At 56.5% G+C, this 22,306-nt stretch overlaps 7 protein-coding genes across 7 annotated transcripts; 4 read left to right on the forward strand and 3 right to left on the reverse strand.

The window, feature by feature from the left end:
- Positions 1–888: 888 nt before the first annotated feature.
- On the forward strand, positions 889–1,152 carry PHYSODRAFT_381906 (hypothetical protein; the record flags this gene model as incomplete). Its single annotated transcript, XM_009516340.1, has 1 exon — positions 889–1,152. A coding segment is annotated over one exon (264 nt), but the record flags the coding sequence as incomplete, so codon positions are not given.
- Positions 1,153–1,704: 552 nt separating this feature from the next.
- Positions 1,705–2,055, forward strand: PHYSODRAFT_472792 (hypothetical protein; the record flags this gene model as incomplete). Its single annotated transcript, XM_009516341.1, has 1 exon — positions 1,705–2,055. The coding sequence occupies one exon, from the start codon at positions 1,705–1,707 to the stop codon at positions 2,053–2,055; it is 351 nt and encodes a 116-aa protein (XP_009514636.1).
- A 707-nt stretch (positions 2,056–2,762) lies between these two features.
- On the forward strand, positions 2,763–4,673 carry PHYSODRAFT_462863 (hypothetical protein; the record flags this gene model as incomplete). Its single annotated transcript, XM_009516342.1, has 2 exons — positions 2,763–3,711; positions 4,078–4,673. Coding segments are annotated over 2 exons (1,545 nt in total), but the record flags the coding sequence as incomplete, so codon positions are not given.
- Positions 4,674–12,444: 7,771 nt separating this feature from the next.
- PHYSODRAFT_408340 (hypothetical protein) lies at positions 12,445–13,170 on the reverse strand (the record flags this gene model as incomplete). Its single annotated transcript, XM_009516343.1, has 1 exon — positions 12,445–13,170. A coding segment is annotated over one exon (726 nt), but the record flags the coding sequence as incomplete, so codon positions are not given.
- Positions 13,171–15,541: 2,371 nt separating this feature from the next.
- Positions 15,542–16,104, reverse strand: PHYSODRAFT_321173 (hypothetical protein; the record flags this gene model as incomplete). The annotated part of the gene is made up of 2 exons (XM_009516344.1): positions 15,542–16,005; positions 16,062–16,104. 2 exons carry the CDS (start codon positions 16,102–16,104, stop codon positions 15,542–15,544), a joined length of 507 nt encoding a protein of 168 aa, XP_009514639.1.
- An 822-nt stretch (positions 16,105–16,926) lies between these two features.
- PHYSODRAFT_467898 (hypothetical protein) lies at positions 16,927–18,177 on the forward strand (the record flags this gene model as incomplete). Its single annotated transcript, XM_009516345.1, has 1 exon — positions 16,927–18,177. The coding sequence occupies one exon, from the start codon at positions 16,927–16,929 to the stop codon at positions 18,175–18,177; it is 1,251 nt and encodes a 416-aa protein (XP_009514640.1).
- Positions 18,178–18,771: 594 nt separating this feature from the next.
- On the reverse strand, positions 18,772–22,251 carry PHYSODRAFT_477094 (hypothetical protein; the record flags this gene model as incomplete). Its single annotated transcript, XM_009516346.1, has 9 exons — positions 18,772–19,134; positions 19,198–20,304; positions 20,389–20,608; positions 20,690–21,324; positions 21,416–21,526; positions 21,604–21,683; positions 21,762–21,884; positions 21,960–21,999; positions 22,069–22,251. 9 exons carry the CDS (start codon positions 22,249–22,251, stop codon positions 18,772–18,774), a joined length of 2,862 nt encoding a protein of 953 aa, XP_009514641.1.
- Positions 22,252–22,306: the final 55 nt, after the last annotated feature.

Consider the following 22,306-nt stretch of genomic DNA (forward strand, 5'->3'; position numbering starts at 1 on the left):
AACCAAAGGTTGACCACTCCAACCATCGTTGCAACCAGTACGTTCAGCCTGGAACAGCGCTGTCGTAGCCGTCAAATCACAAGCTCAAAATCGAGTTCTCCCGTTTTCTAGCTTTGGCTTTGGCTTCGATAGGACGCTGTCTTCGCGCTTACCACTGCGCGTTACTCGCCTCGGTGCAAGATGGTTAGCGCCTGGTTCATCCTAGCGCTCGCCACTTCCATCGTCGCTATCAGAGCGGCTCCCGTGGCCACCAACCGTGGCGTATGCCCTGCCCCCGAAACCGACAGCATCCAAAGCCCCCACCAAGCCTGCACGCCGACTCTGAATGAGTATGAGAATGTCGACGACAGCCTGGTGGGTAGTGAGAAGTCCAGGCTGGCGATCCGAGCCCAATCCAGCAAAGAATCAGGGACTGAAGGAGAGATTCCCTTTATTCCTCGCCCAGCTTCGCTGACCAAGCACCAGCGCCTCATCGGTGACATTGTGGAGCGCACTCTTGCTCATGCTGCCGACGTCTTCGTGCCCTCCAGCTCCGATCCGCGGTGGAAAGAACCACCTCAAAGCGACATGACTGCAGAAGAGGTCTTTGCGCGTTATGGACTGCAGCCGGCCCCCACTCCCGCCACGGGGAATTGCCAATACTACGCGATCGCTATGGCTCTATTGGGCATGCGCTTCGACACTCCGCAGCACTACGAGGAGCTGGAGCAGATGACTAGAGTCTTGAAGCAAGGCATCGCCGAGGCGAGTCGCCACGGATTCGACGTGGAGTTCCCTCACGACACCCGACAGACCATTCTGGCAGTCAACCGACTTGAGACCGGTGACGATCAAGAGCTGGAGGCGTCCTTGACAGAAGAGGAGTCGAGTCTCCTGTTTCAGGAATACATTCAAGACATCTCGCAGTCGGCGTCTGCAGTCTCGGCGTTTGTATCCCCGGAGCTGTGGGGTACCGAAGTCACCCTCCGCATGATGGCCAAGCTCCTGCAGCAACCCATTTTCTTGATCATCGTGCCCTACGGTCTGGAGGCGGCCCCCAGCTACCAAGTCTACGAGCCTGAGCAAACTGTGAAGGGCGGGTATCAGCTGGACTCAGCGGACGAGCACTATTTTGCCAGCTCGAAACTCGACGAGTGGCTCTCTCGGCTCCAGCGAGCGTGTCGCGATACCAGCTCGATGACCAACCCGCCCATAGTCCTCATGTTCAGCGAGCTCCACTACAACCGAGTGGAATTTGCCCCAGCTCCTGTCAGCAGCGCCTAGACGACAGCCCTCAGTCACTCGTACATGTATACACTGTTGTCTTCGACTCGAAAGCGCGTGGCCCGGCACAGCAAGTTTTCCCTTGGGAAGCCTCTGGATCTGGGAATGTAACGAAATGCGTGTTTGCAGAGCTTCGCTGCGGCCTTGGCCGTGTTCGTGCAGTGCAGCGGCTGTTTTCTATCGGCGGCCAAGAGCGCATGCCAGGCCAACATGATTACGACAAGACGACAGCTCTTACGGCACCATAGCAAGGGTTTTTCCACATAGCAAACACCACACCAAGCAACATAGAGGTTGCATGGTATGTGCTTGCTATGTAAAACTGGGTTTGCGGTAATCTATCTGCGATTAATTACGGAAACTGCAAAAGTTACCGAGCGCACTCCAGAATATCACAGTAGAATCAAAGCGGCTGTTGGTGCACACTAAGCGTGAAAGAAGATGGAACCAGGCGACCTTAACAGCGATGCTCTGCCGGCCTCACCGCTACCGCCCACGACCGACGCAGGCACGCGTCTATCACGAGCTCACAGGGCGAAGGTTTGCAAGGGTCTGTTGATGTCTAGGCTCAAGGTAATTGAGGCTATGGAAGACAGACTGGACAAGATCGCCAAATACTCGTTCAAGCTTTTAAACGAGCGCGACGAGCTGGCTACAATGCTCGCCAACGAGAAGGAGGAAGCTGTCCGTCTCGCAACGGTGCTTGGGGTGTCTGTGCGTGAAACCGGCTACGTGGTGTCGTACGGCGTAATGCTGCAACAGTGTTTCGAGGCTCTACTCGAGCAAGACTAGACCAATACTTCGCGCGTGTTGTGAACACGAAGAAAACATCAAGCCGATAACAAATACAACTGCTTTGAGGTCACAATTGAGCTATATTCAAGTCTTTACGGTTGCCATCAACTCGAGGTCGGTTGCATCTACGGTCTTGGCTACTTGGTTCGCTATTGTACTCACTTCATGTTGCATAAGTATCATCCACATAATACGTAGTCGCATGGCAGCAACGTCATCGGCTGAAACTGTGGCCTTGGTAAATCGGAAGTTTTTGTGGTGTGGTAATTCCACTAAAATCCTCCTCTACCAAAAGGTATTAGAGACACCAACTGTAACGGGGTTACATGGAATAGTGACCCTGTCACTATTCCGGGATGGCTACATCGGTCACTCCCCTGGATAGTGACCCAAGTGGCCTCAGAGCCCAACAGATACATTTTGTATGACACAAACTATAGGGAACTTAGGATTTGTATGCAGGCCAAATCTGTACCAACCTATAAATACATTCAGTCTTAGATCTACCGCATTTCAAGTCAAGTCGTCCCCTTCAGACCAGGGACACGTGAACGGCTGTTCACTTGGAGTTTGTATACTCCTGCTTCCTCTGTTAAGAAGTGCTGTGTGCCCCGTCACACTTGGTAGCACTTGTAGTCAATCCTACGCCTACGCGGGTAGATTGGACTACCTGAATCCTCTGTGGTCTCATCGAGTGAGCCAAGATGGATCGTACGGAGTTTCCCCATCTGAACGACTCGCAGTACGAGTCCGTTCGTAAGATGGCAGGCAACTTTGGGACAGATGCCCTGCGTAGCTTAGCGGCGGCGACGCCGGCTGAGCAGGTTGAGCGTACCGCGTTCGACACCTACGAGCGAGGGCTCATCGCCCACGTTCAAGGGCTGCAGGTCACTGCAGCCGCGCCGAAGCCGGTGCAACCGAAGCCCCTGCGGCTAAAGGTTCACCCCTTCGAAGGGAAGGAAGGAGAAAACATTCACTTCTGGGTTCGAGAGGTTGAGCTCGCGATGGACGCGGCTCTCGTCTCGGACGAGCGACTCCGTGTCGCCTTTGCGCTCTCCAACCTTAGTGATCGCGCTAAGAGTTGGGCGTATACGCGCGAAGCGACGACGCCTGGATGCTTCGCATCATGGTCCCAGCTGTGCGAGCAGCTGCGGGCCGCGTTTCTTCCGGCGAACTACGAGTACCGCCAGCGTTCGCGCTTCCTCGCCTGCAAACAAGGAAGGCGCGAGCTGCATGAGTACATCCAGGAGATGCGAGTGCTCACTGCCTCTTTGGTGGGGAACCCCCTGCCTGAATACATCAAGGTGACCGTGTTCATGGACGGTCTGCGTGTCGGTCCTGCCCGCACGCAACGGTTCCGTGTGCAAGCAAACACTATGGAGGAGGCGATTCAGATCGCCCTCCAGGAGGAGTACAGCCACAAGCAGGCTCGTACCCCCGCCACGGTATGGCAGAGCAACCCTGCCTCTGGCGGTGCGCCTAATGGTAACTCCGGCAATGGAGCGATCAACGGACCGGTTCCCATGGATCTGGGCATGGCCGAGCAGAGCGACATTCGCTGCTACGGCTTTGGCAAGCTTGGGCACATGAAACGTGCTTGTCCCGCGGGAGGACTGAAGAAGAAGTTCTCTTCGAAGCCCTTTGGCTCTAGGGGTCGCTGGCAGAAGCGGCGCCCCAGGAACCAGGGGAACGCCGGACACCAGTAGGGGCGGGGCGCCCTACTGGGGAAACACTAAGTCTTCATGAGGGGCGTGCGGGTGGCGCACGCCATGGGGACTTAGCCCCTGAGAGTCTCTGTACTCTCGAAGCGGAGAAGGCCAGGTGGGCTGCTTGTGGTGCACGCGAGTGTACCGGGATACAATCATCCCTTGAGAATCTTGATCGACTCTGGGGCGTCTAAGAACTGTGCGCGCCGCCAGACTGTCGCACGCAATCGCGACAAGTACGCCGATGCGCTACGAGGCAGCAAAGGCAACGGGCTGGTCTCGGTAAGACTGGCCGACGGTACGGTGGTAGAAGTACCTCGGGTCCACATGAACCTCACTGTCAAGTTCGAGGACTTCGACAGCACGGAGCCGTTCTTGGTCCTAGACATGGACAAGTACGACTTGATCCTTGGCATGCCGTGGCTGGAGAAACACGAGCCTTGGATCGACTGGCGCGGCAAGGCCATCGGGGCCAGCCGTCCCCCACGCTCTGACAGAGCTTTGGTGAGTCATGTTCCCACCTCTGGCAGCAGCTGGGGCGCCCGCGAGGGCCGCCAGGGCGCAGCAGCGTCTAATGAGTTCTTGGGGTCCGTCGAGACTGACGACGACTCCGACCGGGCCGGACAAGGCCTGAGAGTGGAGGTGCCGGACAGCACCTACCAGGTGGGTAACGTAGGTCCACACACGGGTAACGAAGTACCGCAGGCAGCAAGGGCTGCTGGAGAAGGCGCCGCTGGCGTTGGCGTGGGTAACCAAGCTCCACGCGAGGTCACTCAGACCGTAACTGATGAGGAAGGCACTGCAGGCGCTTCCGATGTGGGTAACATAGTTCCACAGGAGGTCACTCAGACCATAACTGATGCGGGAGTCGCTGGAAGCGCTCCTGGTGTGGGTAACCAAGTTCCACACGGCGAGGTGGGTAACATAGTTCCACCCAGCAAGGCGGGTAACCAAGTTCCGCTCAAGAACAAGGCGGGTAACCAAGTTCCGCTCAAGAACAAGGCGGGTAACCAAGTTCCGCTCAAGAACAAGGCGGGTAACCAAGTTCCGCTCAAGGACAAGGCGGGTAACGTAGTTTCGCACGAGATCGAGAAGATCGGTGGTGCCGTCAAGGCGGCGCCACGAGACGAAGACACCCGAGGGTCACGTCGTAAGCCGGGCCTAGTCGTGTGGCCGACGACGCCAGTCGCCAGCGACTCCGAGCCTCCAGCCAAGGCTCCAGCCGCCGAAGAGTGTTATCACATCTTCGACGGCGTGACCGGTAGTCGGGTCAAGACAGGAGCTGTCGAGCTTACAGCTCTGCCCGAGGTTTCAGAGTTGCTGAACCTTGAGGAGCTCGCCATGGAGGACTTCTTGGCCGAGCTAAAGGCCGGGGAGATCGCAGAGTTGGTTCTCCTCCGACCGGAGTCCACGTCGGCCGAGTTGAACTCGTCCTCGGTCATGGACCAGGCAGTCCTGGAGGAGTTCCAGAAACAGCGCGCGTCGCGCATGGGCTCTGAGATTTTTAAGAACCCCCGGAACACGGTGTACCCCTCGGTGAAGGAGTTTGAGGACGTGGTGTCCAAGGATCCACCGTCCAATCTCCCTCCGGACAGGGGAATCAGGCACGAGATCGATCTCGTGCCGGGCACGAAGTACTGTGTCACGAGGCAATGGCCTCTTCCCCGGGAGCAGTGTGAAGTCATTGATGCCTTCTTTGCCGCCAAGGCAAAGGTAGGCATGGTGCGGGAGTCGAAGTCCCCGCACTCGACGCCTACCTTCTGTGTTCGCAAACCGAACGGAAAGTGGCGTCTGGTTCATGCTTATAACAAGCTGAACAGCGCGACAGTGCCTGCGCAGACACCGATCCCGCGCAAGGACGTGTTGCTCAACAACATGGCCGGCTGCACGCTGTATAGCGCGCTGGACCTGGTGGACGGATACTACCAGATCCTGATGCGCGAGAGCGAAATCCCACTCACTGCTGTGAGCACGCCGAGCGGTATGCTCTGGGAGTGGCTGGTCATGCCTCAGGGGCTTTCTAACGCCCCGGCAACGTTCAATCGCTTGGTCACACAACTGTTCCGACCTTTGCGTGCGTTCACACAGACGTACTTTGACGACATCTTCGTCCACAGCCGTGCCGAGGCAGGCCAGACGGCCATGGAGGTGCATCTCCAGCACCTTCGACGTGTGTTCGAAGTCATGCGGGCGAACAAGCTGTACGCCAACTTCGACAAGTATGTATTCGCAGCTGAGGAGATCAAGGTCCTGGGCTGCTTCGTCAGCAGCGCCGGGGTCCGGGCGGACCCGGAGAAGGTGAAAACCATCGCGGCTTGGCCGCCACCTCGGTCGCAGAAGGACCTACGACAGTGGTTGGGCCTCGCCAACTACCTGCACAAGTATAGTGCAGGCTACGCCGAGCTGGCACGGCCCTTGTCGGATCTCCTGAAGAAGGATGTCGACTGGAGCTGGGAGCGTCGCCATCAAGATGCTTTTAACGACATCAAAGCGAGCTTACAGCGCGCGCCAGTCCTGGCATTGCCGGACGAGACGAAGCCTTTCAGCGTAGTCTGTGATGCGTCTGACTACGCAATTGGCTGTGCGCTATTGCAGGCCGACGATGAAGGCCGCGAACGGGTCATCTCGTTCCAGTCCAGGCAGCTCAAGGCGGCCGAACGGAACTATCCAGTCCACGACAAGGTGCTACTTGCCATGAAGTACGCTCTTGTCAAGTTCCGAGTGCACCTCCTGGGCTCGACGCCCTTTGTCGTTTATACAGACCACACGTCCTTGCGGACTGCCGTCAACACGCCGCATCTCTCACAGCGGATGGCGCGTTAGCTGTCATTCTTCACGGAATACAACTTCCGTGTCGAGTACAAGCCGGGCAAGTTGAACGTGCTTCCCGACGCGCTGTCGCGCCGACCCGACTACGAGCTTGCTCATATTAGTTGGGTCACGACGGATCTGTATGATCGCATCAAGCTGGGGTACCGAGACGATGCCAGTCTCGAACCTCTTGTGCGGTTCTTGGCCTCTGGCTCGGAAGCCAAGGCCGAGTGGCTCACGCCCCGACAACGTGCAAGGCTGCGCCGCTATGAGTGGGCTGACGGTTTGCTCCACTATAGGGTCGAGCCCGAGGATCCTCCCCGTATTGTCGTGCCCAACGACGAGGATCTCAAGTACGACATCCTGATGGAGGCGCACGACGCTCCATCCAGTGGCCATCTCGGCCGTGAGAAGACGTACGCGTCTGTCTCGCAGATGTTTTGGTGGCGTCACATGTACAAGTGGGTCGCCACCTACGTCCGTACGTGCGAGACGTGCCAGCGCGTGAAGCCTGCCGGTCACGCCTCGGCACCATTGCAGAGCCTGCCGGTCCCAGCGGACTGCTGGAAGTCGATGAGTCTCGACTTTGTCTTCGGACTTCCGGCCGATGACCGTGGCAACACTGGTGTTGTTGCCTTCGTGTGCCGTCTGAGCAAGATGGTCCACTTTGCTCCAGTTCGTGACACCGTCACTGGCGACGAGGTCGCTCGCCTGTTCATGGACTGTGTCTTCCGACACCACGGTCTGCCCGAGACCATTGTCTCTGATCGAGACCCGCGGTTCACCGCTACGTTCGGGCAGATGCTGTTTCGCCTTCTCGGCACACGACTGTCGATGTCGACGGCGGACCACCCGCAGACGGATGGCCAGACGGAGCGCGTCAATCGCGTGCTCGAAGACACGCTCCGCAGTATCTGCGCGGAGATGCCCCGCTCTTGGGCTGATCGCTTGCCCATGGTTGAGTTCGCACTCAACAATGCGGTACATGCATCGACGGGCTTTACGCCCTTTTACCTGAACGGGTTGCGCCACCCTCAGGTGCCGCTCACATTACGAGGCAGTACCGGGGCTTCGGTCCTAAGTGGGGGAGAGGCTTGGAAAACTTTTCCTCCCAAGTCTCGGACGTGAGTCCAGCCACCTTACGGAAGCAACTGTCCTCGTTTGCCGAAGACAGGCTGAACATAATCAGCAGGGTGCGAGACACCATGGCGCAAGCCCAAGATAAACAGAAGGAGTACTCTGACCGAAATGGAAGAGGAAACATGAACGTGTTTAAGGTTGGGGATTTAGTTCTCCTAGATACTAGAAACCTACCGCTAAACACTGTTAGCTCGGTCGAGAGCAACAAGCTGAAGCACCGCTTCATTGGACCCTCCACGGTCCTCAGCCGGCATGGCGCGGCGTATACCATAGACTTGCCCAAGTCGATGACGACTCACCCGACGTTTTACGTGGGTCGTCTTAAGAGGTACCATGACCCTCTGGCTCTGGCTGCCCCGCAGGAAGCGGTGGGTGGCCCGGTGGAGAAGAGCGCAGCTCCTCGAAGCGCGGCGTCGAGTCGCGGTAAGGCGCCTGATACGCGCGCTGGTCGTAAGACGGCTGCGGCGTACATCGGAGCAGTATACGCAGGGGCCCCGTACGAGCCCTGACCAAACTGGGCCTGATACGAGTGGGGCTGCTGCTGCTCCAGATACGGCGCGTGGCCATGAAGCTCGGCCCGAAGGCCAGCGAGCTGGTTTCGCAGCGAGTCGTAAGACGACAGGTCGGCTCGACGATCCACACGGCCATGGAGACTGCGAGTTTCGTGATAGAGCGAGGCAACATCCTCACGGAGCCGCTCCACGGCACCAGGCTGACCAGCACGAGCGGCAGCCTCGCCACCAAGGCCGACGCCAAGCGCGATCTCGAGGACGTACACACGGTCCCGGAGAAGACGAATCTCCTCTTGATGCAGGGCCACCACCTGACTCGGGGCCCCAGCATACGGCTGCGTCGCCTCAGGCTCGTAGCTATGGCCGTGCGAGGCCACCGCCGGCCCTCCTTGATCGTAATGGGCAGATCCACTACCACGTGGAACGAGTCGTCCGGGAGCGGCGGCTCCATGGCAAGCGCCAGCTGCTCGTGAAGTGGAGGGGTTACCCTGAGTCGGATAACTCGTGGGAGCCCGTTGAGCAGCTCCAGGCAGACTGCCCGAAGGCTGTTGCGATATGGGACGAGAAGCAGCGGCAGCTTCGTAAGTAGTCCTTGGCTTCTTGGCTGGTACCCGGGGCACGGTAGCAGACGTAGTCGCACCACGCCCACGCTCTTCACGAGTTTTGGCTCTCGCCTCTTGCTTCAGCTCGTCCATCTTCGAGTGGAGCTTGCGCTTGCTCACGAGTTGAGCGAACTCGATGCGGAGCTCGCGCACGTCCAGGATTGCGGACAGAGTGCGATCCTCACGGAGTTCTTTGAACTCTTGGTCGGAATACCCTTTGCGCTGGACGTAGCGCCAGAAGAGGTTTCCACCTCGCCAGGTCATGTTGTCATTCGGCTTGACCCAGTGGAAACCCCACACAGGATGGAGTCCACCCTTGTCCTCCGGCTTCTTGCGAAGCGTGGTGAACTCCATCAGTGTGAGCTTGTGTGGTGCTAGCAGCACACACCGGGCGGCTTCAACGTCGCCAAGAAAGAGTGGCTCTTTCTCAACAAGAGCACGCTCATAGGAACCCCTCGAGGTGTACCCGCCGATAAGGCCACGAGAAGCCGAGAGCTCTCCAACAGCGCTGGCGCACCAGTGCCAGGCTCGGGTGGGAAGTAGCCCTGCGGGTACGTGGCATCCCCGCCTGAAGAAGACTCGATGGCAGTCGTGGCAGTCGGCTGCCTGGCATACGCACCCGAGCTAGCAGCGTGGTATTGCTGCTGCTGCTCGTCGAGGTTGTTGGAGAGCTCCTTGGGCTCGTGGACGGCACCCTCCTCGTCCTCAGACTCCGAGTCGATGAACAGCTTGGAGCTGGAGCCTCGAGGCGACCTGGAAGCTGAACGCTTCTTCGCCTTGGCCTCGGCGGCCTTCGCAGCGGCAGCCGCTTTCGACGCTTGGGCACGCTCACGACCTTGTGCCAGCGTCAGATGCTTGGATGCCAGCACCTCCTTGGGCTTGGAGCCCGCGTCGCTTGGCGACTTCTTGGCCACGACCCCAGCGTCGGCCATGGCGACTTCGTCGTGCGACTGCTTGCTGTCGCCTGAGCCGGACTCGGCGTCCTCCGCCTCCTTCTCTGACGAGGCCTTTGCGTCGGTCGAGGCGTTGGTCATGTCGCCTGCCGCCAGCTCCGTGCCTTCGGCAGCGTGCGTGCTGCCCTCCGAGACGTTCTCGTCGTCGGGTGAACTCTCACCGGAGTACTGGACCATCGTGCAGTCAAAGACGGCGGCTTCCCAGTCGCGAGCCGGGCTTTTATGGCCCCGAGGACTCTCCTCCTTGCCTTGCGCGGCGTCAGGAGACTTGCTCCGAGCCCCGGCCTGACGGCCACTCTCCGGCGTGCTGCTACGAGAGCGCACCACCTCCTCGGCCGCCTTCGTGGCCTCCACCAGCGCGGACGACTCGTCCTTGGCCTTGGCCGCCCTGGTCTTCGGCCCTACGGCCCGCGGTTTCGGAGGTGCTTTCGCACTGCGCGCACTGCGCTTTGGAGGCATGCTTCCGGTCGACGTGGAGACCCTGCGGCTTGCTCGGCGATGCGCCAGTTGCTCTGTGAGGCCCGGGAGCCGAGGCGCCAGAGCTCGCGCCGTTGTCGATGGATTTCGACTTTGCAAGTGAAATGTGAGTCGCCGGCGTAACCTCGCTCTGATTGGTCGATAAGATCGAATCTAAGTGGGGGAGGATGTAACGGGGTTACATGGAATAGTGACCCTGTCACTATTCCGGGATGGCTACATCGGCCACTCCCCTGGATAGTGACCCAAGTGGCCTCAGAGCCAACAGATTCATTTTGTATGACACAAACTATAGGGAACTTAGGATTTGTATGCAGGCCAAATCTGTACCAACCTATAAATACATTCAGTCTTAGATCTACCGCATTTCAAGTCAAGTCGTCCCCTTCAGACCAGGGACACGTGAACGGCTGTTCACTTGGAGTTTGTATACTCCTGCTTCCTCTGTTAAGAAGTGCTGTGTGCCCCGTCACACCAACAACACGCTAACCCGCAAAGGTAAGCGCTTATTGGATCAAAACCTGAAGACCAGGAACGATCTCTTACACCGGGTCGGTTGCAAGCGCCTCTGTGCACCTTAGGTTGTCTTCGGTCAACCCAAAAACCTGTACCGCTAGCCACGAGCTAAGGCTAGGATACTATGTAGCGCTTTCGCGCAACCCCAGAAAGGAAGGGTACCGGCGTGTTAGGCCTTATACAGGGGGACCAAGGTAAAACCTCGGTAGGTAGACTAATACACTCAGGGACACTCTAATCCCACAAATATATACTGAACGATACCCTAATACCGTTCCTGCCTCTCCGGCCACGCCAACTCTTGGCGCTGCCAAGGAAACTCTCGGTCAATGCACGACAAGCTCCCCGACAGGCATCCACACGCAGCCGAGCGTGTCCAGGCACTACAATAAGCTAGCTACACTTACCGAAGTCGGACTTGACCCTTGTTGGCTTTGGGGGAAGACTGTCTTTTTATTACTGAGTTTTCTGAGGCCCTGGGGGTCATCCTATGATGAGTCCTATGTCCCTATACAAATATCTAGTGTGAACGATCGCAATAAGGCGATTCCGGACACATCAAATGACGACCGCGGCTACACTAATAAGTGCGGCCGAAGTACGTAACTAAATGCATCTGTACCTAAAAGTGGGTACCATGAAGCCTCGTTCGGGGTTCCATTAGGACCCGACGAGGCTTCGGCCACTGCCTGTCATGTCACTCTACCGAGGATAATGTCATAATCCAATCAGAAGCAGCCATCTCCGTCTCTCGCTTGACCTCGCCTTGATCGCCCCTTGATTGAACTTGATTGTCGGGCTGGCGGGTCAACAGCGTTGGAAACTGCCACTTTCGAATACCACATTATCCTTCAACATGCAATACACCTGGGCTATCACCATAACGCCGCACGACGTTCCATCGGGCTGTCTCGGCGCATCCAGCCATACACCATCCTCCACAACAGGATAACCCACTCCAATCATTGTCTTCTCGTGCCAGCCCAGCAGAAATGGCGCTACCGTCTCTTCGTAGGTATCTTCGATAGTCGCTCGATATTGCGGATCACACAGCGGCTCGTAGAAGTAGGGTGTGATTGACGGTGGTTCAGCCTGGTACATGATACTGACAATGATGACACCCCAGTGTATGTTGCTCAGCTAAACTGGCAAAACAACATAATGCATGTTCGAAATGCGGGTCTGGGGCGGGTCAGGACAGCAAAACGTAGCTGCATACGTATCCAACGCGTAGCAATCTCCGAGGGCGTCACAGATACATCTGACAGCGAAATCAATGATCGAATCAGACAGCATCTCCTTGCGAGCAAGCATCCCAACCAATCTGTCCAGCTTTACAGTGGCTGCGCCACTTGCCAATCGGAATGTGGAGCTCAGAGAAGCTCCTTCAAGCTGCTCCAGCACTTCGTTTGCCAGGGCCACGTGCTTGGCCCCTGTGGTGTCATCTGTGAGCTCGTCCGAGTCCGTTTCCACGTCGAAAAGCTCAGGATTGTCCGTCATTGCGTCCCATTTAGTCGACAGTAGCCAATGCACATCCTCCTTCCACGCATCAAGCTTGCGGACAACGTTGTAAAACTCGCTCATTCTGAACACTGCGGCGCTGAGCAGTACCAAACATCAACACAAAACATAACAACATAACAAGCAACATTGTGAGTACCGCATAGTACAACATAATGAGCAACTTGGTGACTACAAACCTGGTGAACTGCGGGGTTCCTCCGGGGAAGTAGGCGATGATCTCCTCGGTAGTGCCCTTCGGATGATTGTCATCCGCGGTTTGGTTGAAGTACTTGGACTTTGATCGCTTCTTCTTCTCCGCTTTGACCACGGCTTCCAACTTGACGACGAGATTCTTTGGAATCACAAAGTTGTAGTCGTAGTCGTCAGCGTAGACGTGATCGCGCTTGCTGTGAGCGACGCGCGAGTTCATGAAGTCGTCGTCCATGATGGTTGGGTAGTTTGCCAGGATTCCGCTGACATGGTTGCGGTCAATAGTGTTGTTTGCCCACTCTAAAACACGCGACAGCGACGGCACATTCTTGTCTGGGAGGACAATTGCAGCCAGCTTTTGAGGTTTCGCCCCCTTGACCAGCTTGGTTTGCTTCAGTTTGGTTCGGGTAGTGCGGCGCACCTTAGGTTTCTTGGGAATACGTAGCACCTCCAGGATCCCTCCCTTACTTGCAGCTTTTGCTGCCGTTTTAACACGTACGGCAGCTTTGGTAGGATAGCACTTTTTCTTCGAGGGTAACACCGCTTTGGTTGGGTACAGCTTCGGCGTAGAAGGCGATGTTGCTTTGGGTAGAAGCGGAGGGGCAGCCTTGGACATTGACGCCGACTTAGTTAGCATTGCCCCACTAGTCTTGCTCGATGTTGCCGCCAATGTTGCTTCATTGTTTTCTGCTGTAGCCTCTCGCTTAGAGGCTGAAGCCGTGCTGTCGGACCCCGCTTTATCTAGCTCCAACTCCTGGATGAAGTTCATGCTGTCAATTAAATCAGCCGGCGTGATGTCGGATGCGGTGTCAGACGTGTCTGGATCGTCGGATTCCTCGCTTTCGTCAGGACTGGTAGTAGAATCTGCCTCAACGGTCGCCAACCCGCTTCGAACAATGTCCTTCCAGGACTTCAAGGCTGCGACGAAAGCTGGGGTTGCTAATCCTGCTAGGTGCTCCATCACAGGCTCGAACACAGCTTTAGCATAGCAATATTTCTCTTCTGATGAGAGAACCACAACGTTGGCAGACGCATCTTGACATAAATAACACCACGTTGCTTTCTTGTGCACCACATCGTCTTGAACTTGTGGGTGAAGTGACCGGGGAGCTTTTGGACCCCGGGTAGACTTAACAACACAGTTAACAACATAAGAAGCAACATTAATATAAATAGAAGCACCATACTGTAACAGCAACATAACCCGTAGCCGTCGTGGCTCGTTTTCGATAGCGAGGTCCGAACGCGGTAGAGCACCAAGTTCGCGTCTTGATAGGCCTTGAGCGCTGCCTCGAACTCGCCCCAATTGGCGAAGGACTTCTTGGCAAGAGGTGGCCTCAAATTGTCGACTGCGTTGTGCGCCTTGACTATCTTCTCCCGCTCCTCCCACGTTTAGTGCGGTGGCGCTCACGATGATGTGGTGGCGGCTGGTCACTTGCTGACGTGACAACAGCCTGCGCCTTTTCCTTCCTCCCACCTTTCCCATGTTTGGGAGGTGAAGCACCAACTCCACTTCGACCCGGGGACGGCTTGCGCTTTCGTGCTGTAGCTTTCTTCCTAGCCGTCGTGGAAGTAGCAGCGGCTGCTGCACGGCGGGCACTCGACGCTTGGACAGCGGCTTCAGCTTCGGCTTCTTCCCGGGCCGCGCGTACAAATTGCTGGATAGATTCTTCGAAACCTATCTCAATAATACACCAACGCAACACGAATAGACATTAGTACAACAATAACGCTCAACATTGCAAACAACACATAGTACAACATACCCGTCACTTGCCGCTTGCTGCCAGCGCTTTTGTCGTTGTCCTCCGCCACCGAGTCCTTGTCCACCACGTCGTTCACCGTCTCTTCATCGTCCTCACTGCCGAACAAGTCATCATCGTCGATGACGGCAGCAGCCATGCCACCGTCCGACTTGGCCTTCACGTGCGTGGCGGTGGTGTCGTCATCGCCATCATCACCGAACAAGTCATCATCGTCCACTTGTTTCTCGTTCGGACCGACCGCATGTTCGACGGCGAACATGGCGCTGTTGCCCGCCATCTCTTCGCATTTCGCCTCCTCGTCGTCCTTCACGCCCCCCATGGTCTTCGCCTCCTCGTGTGAGATCGGGAAATGACTGCGGCCGGGCGAGTTCCGGCCGAGGTCTAACTGCCTTGAGCTTGCGAGAGATGGCTGACCGAGGGCTCTGATTGGTCGGTCACATTCCCCGCGCGTTAGTGCCCAGAAGATTGATAGAGACTACGGAGTGGCAGGAGGGTCTCGGCGGCTCAAAATAAACCGCCTGCCGAGGCCTCCGAAGTTTCATAGTGGGTACACATTATGCCCAGTAGGAGTTCGGATTTAGGACGAAGCTTCGTCCGATTGTAGGATCAGCTCGAAAGCTCGGTCCACACTCGATATTTGTATAGACCTTAGGGATTAGCTATAGGAGAGGCCTAAACCATTAAACAGAGCAGAATTTCCCCCCCAAGCCACACAAGGGTCAAGTCCGTCTACGGTAAGTCGCTAAGCTTAGCGTAGGGTCTGGATACACTCGGCTGCACGGGGTATGTCTGCCGGTGAGCATAAGGTGCATTGACCGAGTGTTCATCCTGGTAAGGCCAAGAGTGAGTAGGTGGCCGAGTGTTGGGAGGTATTAGAGACCTCTGTGTACAGTTGTACGTTTGACTGGGTGTGAGGCAAGGACCTCCCAGTGTATTTGACTTCTAGCCGAGGCTTCGCCCCGGCGCCCTTGTAAGAGGCTTCGATTGGCCTGGTACCCTTCCTTTCTGAGGGACCACAGAGGTTTAGTGCGAAAGCACGTATTACACATTGCATCCTAGCCGTGGCTCGTGGCTAAGGGTGCTCTTATATTTTAACGAAGGGTAAACCTACCTGACCCGCAACACACAGGGAGGCACATTCCAGCCCCTATAAGGGATCGGACCTGGTCTTCAGGTTTATTATCCCGACAATCTATCGCCGACTCTTCGGAGACGGCGTGTGTTGTTGGTAGGGCTCGTCCTAGAGACTTCGGTTGATAGGGCGAGGACTCGTAAACTCGTGTTTTCCTACACGACACTCGTCGTTCTCCACGCCCCCATGGCCTTCGCCTCCTCGTCGTCCTCCACGTCCTCCACCTCCTTCTCGTCCTCCACGCTCTCCTCCTCCGTGTCCTTCGCCACCACTTCGTTCGCGTCCTCGTCGTCCTCCTCCTCCGAGTTCTTCGCCTCCTCGCCGTCCTCCTCCACCAAGTTCTTCGCCTCCTCGCCGTCCTCCTCCACCAAGTTCTTCTCCGTACCCTCCTCGTCGTCGTCCACCTCCGAGTTCTCCGTACCCTCGTCGTCGTCGTCCACCTCCGTGCCCTTCACCTCCTCGTCGTCCTTCTCCACTTCCTCCACGCTGATTTCTTCCTTTTCGTCCGGAATCACCTCCTCCTCGACATAGTCTTCGTCGCCCTCGTCGTCTTTCGTGTAGCCGTGGGCCGCTTGGACGTAGTCAACGGTCTTACGTGGCCGTATGCTAGTGCGACGCCCTGCAACAAAACTTGTTAGCAACTGATATGGATACGCGTAAGCTTCTGTGTCGCACCTTGTTCTTCAGACGCCTCCCCTTGCGCTCCGTGCGTCGCCATCCCCGACGCGATGGTGCTGCTGCAGCTTCGCGTTCTCCCCGTTGACGTAAAACAAAATGGGAGGCTACGGCACGTCGTACCTAAACGGAAATAATGATATCACAAAAATCATGTTTTCAGCTATTGACAATTTTCACGAAAGATAAGTTGCGATAAATTACCAGCAACGCCTGTGTTGCTCCCAACGAGATATCGTGGAGTTGTAGCAGAGTTGCTGTAATGACTCCCACCAGGCAGGCATGATGCCTGGGATCGCGAACGCAACTCGCTGCAGCCCATCTGAAGGCTTCGCTCGCTCGTCGAGCTCAGACAATCCGTGCCGGCGGAAGGGAAACCACAGCAAGTCGCCCCTGCGCCGGGCGAGCGCGCGCAATCGTCTCGATAGTCCTCCATCTGCCCCGAGGTACCGATGCTTCAGCGGTCCGAAAGAAGTCTTCGTGGCATGTGCGTGCATGTACAGTAGACCATCGTGGAGATTTCTCACTGCTCGCCCCTTTGCTTAATCGCCAACAACTCGTTCCTCTCGAATCCTTTTAGTTGCCGATACATGTATCATAGATTTTTTAGTTTGGTTTAAGGGGCCACGGGGATTCGCCTCGCCTCGCTTCACTATGCGTTCGTGCCAGGAGATACGGTGTCCTTGCCCCTCGCAGAGACTAGGCGCTACGAATCCCCATCTTCGCCGCGGAAGAGCAACTTGCAATGACTACGTAGGCGTCGTCCGAGCCCGATCCCTTGCTCGCCTGCTGCTGCTGCCATTCACGCTCACTTCTCAATTCGCCGCCGCAGTCCCAGCGCCCCAAGAACTTCAATCCCGCCGCCATGGTCAACGTCTGGTACGCAGGTGCTCTCGCTCTGGCATTCGCCGCTTCCAACGCGAACGCGGACGTCTGCGGAGACGCCTCGGTGACCACCACCGACAGCGCTACTCAGTCGTCGGCGCCGTCGGCGAGTACCGTCAACCCGGAGTGGAAGCTGAGCTCCCTGAAGCACCCGACGATCACTGGCCACCGCGGCGCGCCCGGTTACCTGCCCGACCACACTATCCCCGGGTACACGCTCGCCATCGAGGTGGGCGTCGATGTCATCGAGCCCGACCTCGTGAGCACCAAGGACGGCGTTCTGGTCGTCCGCCACGAGCCCTACATCGACGGCACCACCAACGTGGCCGACCACCCGGAGTTCGCCGACCGCCTCACCAACAAGACGCTCGACGGCATCGTGACCGAGGGCTACTTCGTCAGCGACTTCACGCTCGCCGAGATCAAGACGCTGCGCGCCGTGCAGCCGCTGCCCGAGCGCGACCAGAGCTACAACGGCCTGTACGCGATCCCGACGTTCGAGGAGGTCATCCAGCTGGCGCAGAACAAGTCGGCCGAGTACAACCGCACCATCGCCATCTACCCGGAGGTCAAGCACTCGAGCTTCCACAAGGCGCTGGGGCTGCCCATCGAGAACACCATGCTCGAGCTGCTGACCAAGTATGGGTGGAACCATGAAGACGCGCCGGTTTTTATTCAGTCGTTCGAGACGGAGAACCTGCGCGAGCTTAACAAGGTCACCAACCTCACGCTCGTGCAGCTCATCGACGGCTACGACAGCGACCCCAAAACGGGCGAGGTCATCTTCAAGGCGCCGTCCGACCGCCCGTATGACTGGACCCTGGCCAACCGCACGGACTACTTCGGCTACCTCACGACGCCGGCGGGTCTCGCTGAGGTCGCCACGTACGCCGACATCATCTCGCCCTGGAAACGATACATGCTCAAGGCTGTGGCCGTTGAGGTGGACGCGGACGGCAACGCTGTGGACTCGAACGGCGACGGCCAGGTCTCGGACGCTGACTACACCATCTTTGAGTACCCGAACGTCATCCAGGACGCGCACGCCGCCGGGCTCAAGGTGCACACGTGGACGATGCGTGACGAGAACTACCGTCTGGCCGTCAACTACTCGGGCAACGCCACGCTCGAGTACCTGGAGCTGTTCGACATGGGCATCGATGGTCTGTTCAGCGACAACTGCAAGACGGCCGTGCCCGCCCGCGACGCGTGGCTGGCGGCCCAGCAGTAGACGAAAACGGCAGTAGTGCGGCCGTACTATCGAAGTAAGAAAGTGGTAGAACTGTGTAATGAAAGCATGATGACGTGCTGGCTCATTCGAGCGTTTGAGCTCGAACTTGTGGTGCACCTCTTTCACGAAACCCACCATACCGCTAAGCTAAAGCTGACAATCGCAGCAGCATTACGCGTGAATCGCTGGGGTCGGGAGCAGTACTGTAGTATTATGCCGCTTGCAAATACTTTGTCCTCTAAAATAGACCTCTAAAATAGACCACGCCTGTCTCTTACTATGAGTGGACACGAGATAGGCGAGGGCTGTTTTAGCTTTGTGCTTTGGTGAAGGCCGCTTTTAGGCCCAGAAACTCGGTTTGGCCCGTCTAGAATGGCATTTCTGCGTTTCCAAGCCGCAGAAAAGCGTTTTGGTCGGGAAAACAGAGCCCCAAGCTTGCATGTTAGACCAGTACTGGCGATATATATAAATCAGACCTAGGTCTTAATTAAGAGCTGGATGGATTAAAATCGAGATTATTGACGAGATAATAAGCATGCGTTGGCCAAAATATCTGCAAACAGCAATAGCAGCTAATGATTACAGCCGACTTCTTCATGCCAGCGCCTCATCGACGATCGTTTTCATCTCCTGAACGTGGACTTCATACTGTCCTGTCGCTGGTGACGCGGATGGTGGGCGTCCGATGTAGGACAGCTTTCGAGAGTCTCCGAGCTGCTTCATCACCGTCAGTAGCCGAGGGAATACATGAGCGTAAGCGCCCATGTTCTTCGGTTCTTCCTGGACCCACACGATTTCTGCTTTCGGATAGCGAGCAATACAGTCGGCCACTTCATGGAATGGAAACGGGGCCAATTGCTCGATGCGAGCCGTGGCAATGTCTCGGATTCCACGGCTTCGCAGGCCAAGGCGAACAGGATAGTAGATTTTGCCGCAGCAGATAACTAGCTTGCAAATCTAGATGGCAAACAGATAAGTGTAAGACACAGACCGAATAATGGGGAAACAAACGATACCTACCTCATCGTCGTTCACCATCGTCACTTGGTCGTCAGGGTGCGGCGGGAGCACTCGCTGGAACGAAGTCCCAAGCGTGAAGTCAGCCAAATCCGAGTTACACGGGCGGTGATGGAGAAGCGACTTCGGGGTGAACATAATCAAAGGTTTGCGGTAGCTGGAGGAGATCTGCCTCCTGAGCGCGTGGAAATATTGAGCAGGAGTGGATGGAATCACCACTTGCACATTTGCTCGCGTATTGGCAGCATCGACATCTTCCTCCGCCGCGAAATCATCGCTGTCTTCATTGACTAGCTGGAGAAAACGTTCGATCCGTGCACTACTGTGCTCGGGTCCTTGCCCTTCAAAGCCGTGGGGCAAGTTGAGAACGATACCTGACTGCCGTTGCCACTTTTGTTCGCCAGTAGTAATGAAGGTGTCGATCATCGTTTGGGCACCATTGGCAAAGTCGCCGAATTGAGCTTCCCATATCGTCAAACCCATGGGAGTCTGCAATGAATAGCCATACTCGAATCCAAGCACACCTTCTTCGCTGAGGGGGCTATTGACCACATCGAAGCGACCTCGCGGCGCTTTTTCCAATCCAGTCATTTGCAGCATGCTCCTGATGCCCTCCACATCAATGTTATGCAGGGGCGTGTACGATGAATTGCGTCCGGACAGAGCTTCAAATTGGTCGTAAAGAACGGCATGACGTTGGTTGAACGTGCCACGCTCGCAGTCTTGTCCACTGAGCCGAACATCAACTCCTTCCACCAGTAGGCAACCAAACGCTAGCATTTCGGCCGTTGCCCAGTCCACGCGGGCCCCAGTCTCAACAGCGCGCAGACGATTGTTCATAATGGCTTCAACCTTTCGGTGTGCAGAAAATCCTTGGGGGATCCGGAACAACTGGGCCCCAACCTGCTCGAGAAACTTTTTATCGACACCTGTCGATCTATCGTAAACTTGCTTGTCGCCTAGTTGGCAGGTGGTTGGAGCTTCCTCAGTGGGATTTGGTGGCGAGCTCTTGCTCTCCGCATACCACTCGGTTTTCCACGACGTGTCGCCCGGGTTGTCCCATCCAGAATGCATTTCACGCGAGTGGTGATACTCCGAAAGAAGGTGTTCCTCAAATGCAGAACACATTTTCGCGAAGTCCGTAGATGAGAGAGCGCCTTCACTCGCAAGTTTTTGTGAGTAAAGCTTGATGACTGTCGGGTGCTTGTTGATGAAGTGATACATGACTGGTGCTGTGATTTCAGGTGAATCTTGTTCGTTGTGGCCATGCCGACGGTAGCACACTAAATCGACAGTCACGTCACAGTGGAAAGTTTGTCGGAATTCAACGGCGATTCTCATCACCTTCGCTACTGCCTCCGGATCATCAGCGTTGACGTGAAAAATCGGACTTCTGGAAGCCTTGGCTACATCACTGGGTACGAAAAACAAGACCAGAGCAAGTTATAACCACTGCCCTACCTGTAAATCTCAACGACGAGGTGCAAGTACGTACGTGCAATACACTGCCGAGTCAGCGTTCTTTGGCAGCGTGGTAAATCCGATTTGGTTGTTGATAATCACATGAATCGTTCCTCCCGTTCGAAAGTCCTCCAGTGAACTGAATCCCAATGCCTCTCGGACCGATCCCTGGAACATTGAAGCGTCTCCGTGGATCAGAATCGGCATAACGCGACTACCATTGTCTCCTAGCTGGGTTTGGCAAGCACGCGCCTGACCAAGCACAACAGGGTTCACCGCCTCGAGGTGCGACGGGTTAGCGGCCAAATTCACCTCCAGACGTTTCCCGTTCCGCATTTCAATGCCTGACGAGGTTCCGAGGTGATACCGGACATCGTCAGAGTTGTTCGGGTAATCCGGTTCATCTGGCAAGTATGGCTGGAACTGAGAAATAATGGAGCGCAGAGGTCGCTGCAGAACATTGGCAAGGACGTTTAGACGGCCACGATGAGCCATTCCCATCTGCACGACCTCCACACCGTGGTCACTGGCGCTCTCCAGCAATTCACAGAGACCAGGAATCAAGCTCTCGCCTCCTTCGATAGAGAAACGCTTAGCTCCGGAGAAACGTCGGCCTAGAAATCGCTCGAAGAGTTCTGCCTGCACCATTTGGCGCAGCATATCAACCTTCTCTTCGTCGTTATGCACATTGCCCTGTAACGCAACGATGAATGCGAAAATCAGAAACATATCACCATCTCGACCACCCTCTTCGCCGCACCTTGTACTTCTCCAGGCGCTCACGGATCCATAACGCAGCGTCACGGTTGCGCAGGTGTTGGTACTCCAGTCCGATGTGTCCACAGAACAGTTCTCGCAGCTCCGTCACAATCTGCAGTCACAGCACGAGCGAGCTCAAACGTCAGACACGACCGCCCCATTCCTACCGCCAAATGACGCAGTTTGCACCTCTCGCAGTGTCGCTACAGGCCCAATTGAAAGATCTTGCCCGATGAAGAACTCGCGGTCCAAGTCACTGGCCGTGAAGCCTGCACAAATCACGAAAAACAGACAGCGTCAGCTTCAGGAGCCTAAGCAGATGGTTGCGACCACCGACTGCTTGGTACCGTGCGTCGTGAGCTCGAGCAGATTCTTGGACGCGAGGCTGCGCAGATTGAACTCGTCGAAGAAAGGCGTCTCTACCCAGCGGTCTCCGTTGATCCAGCGCTCCAGCTCCGGCAGCTTTTCCCCTGCAACAGCAGCAGCAACAAAATACACGTGAGTCTCCTCGTCGTGCGTCTCCACGCTCCTCGCGCAAGCCTTACGTTTCTGCAGTGGGTCGATCTGGGCGACGTAGTGTCCATACTATCAAAGGAAAAATACCAGCAGCCTGTCAGTTCTGCCTTTGAAGCCCCTGAAGATCCACCAGCGTACCTGCTTGAAGGTGCGGATCAGCAGCAACACACGCCGTGTCTCCTCCTGCGAGCGGCGGATGTCGTCGCTGAGCTTCTGCACCGGTGGGGCGGTCTCTTCGCTCTTCCAGCGACGCAGAATCGCCCCAACGGGGCGTACACGGCCGCCGCGGCCCGCTCCTCCCTTGCGCAGCACGCGCAGCATCTCTTGGATGCGGTGCAATGAACGAGTGCGGACTGTCAGAGTGATGGTCTATTTG

This window comes from Phytophthora sojae (genome assembly GCF_000149755.1).
Source record: "Phytophthora sojae unplaced genomic scaffold PHYSOscaffold_1, whole genome shotgun sequence".
NCBI lineage: Eukaryota > Oomycota > Peronosporomycetes > Peronosporales > Peronosporaceae > Phytophthora > Phytophthora sojae.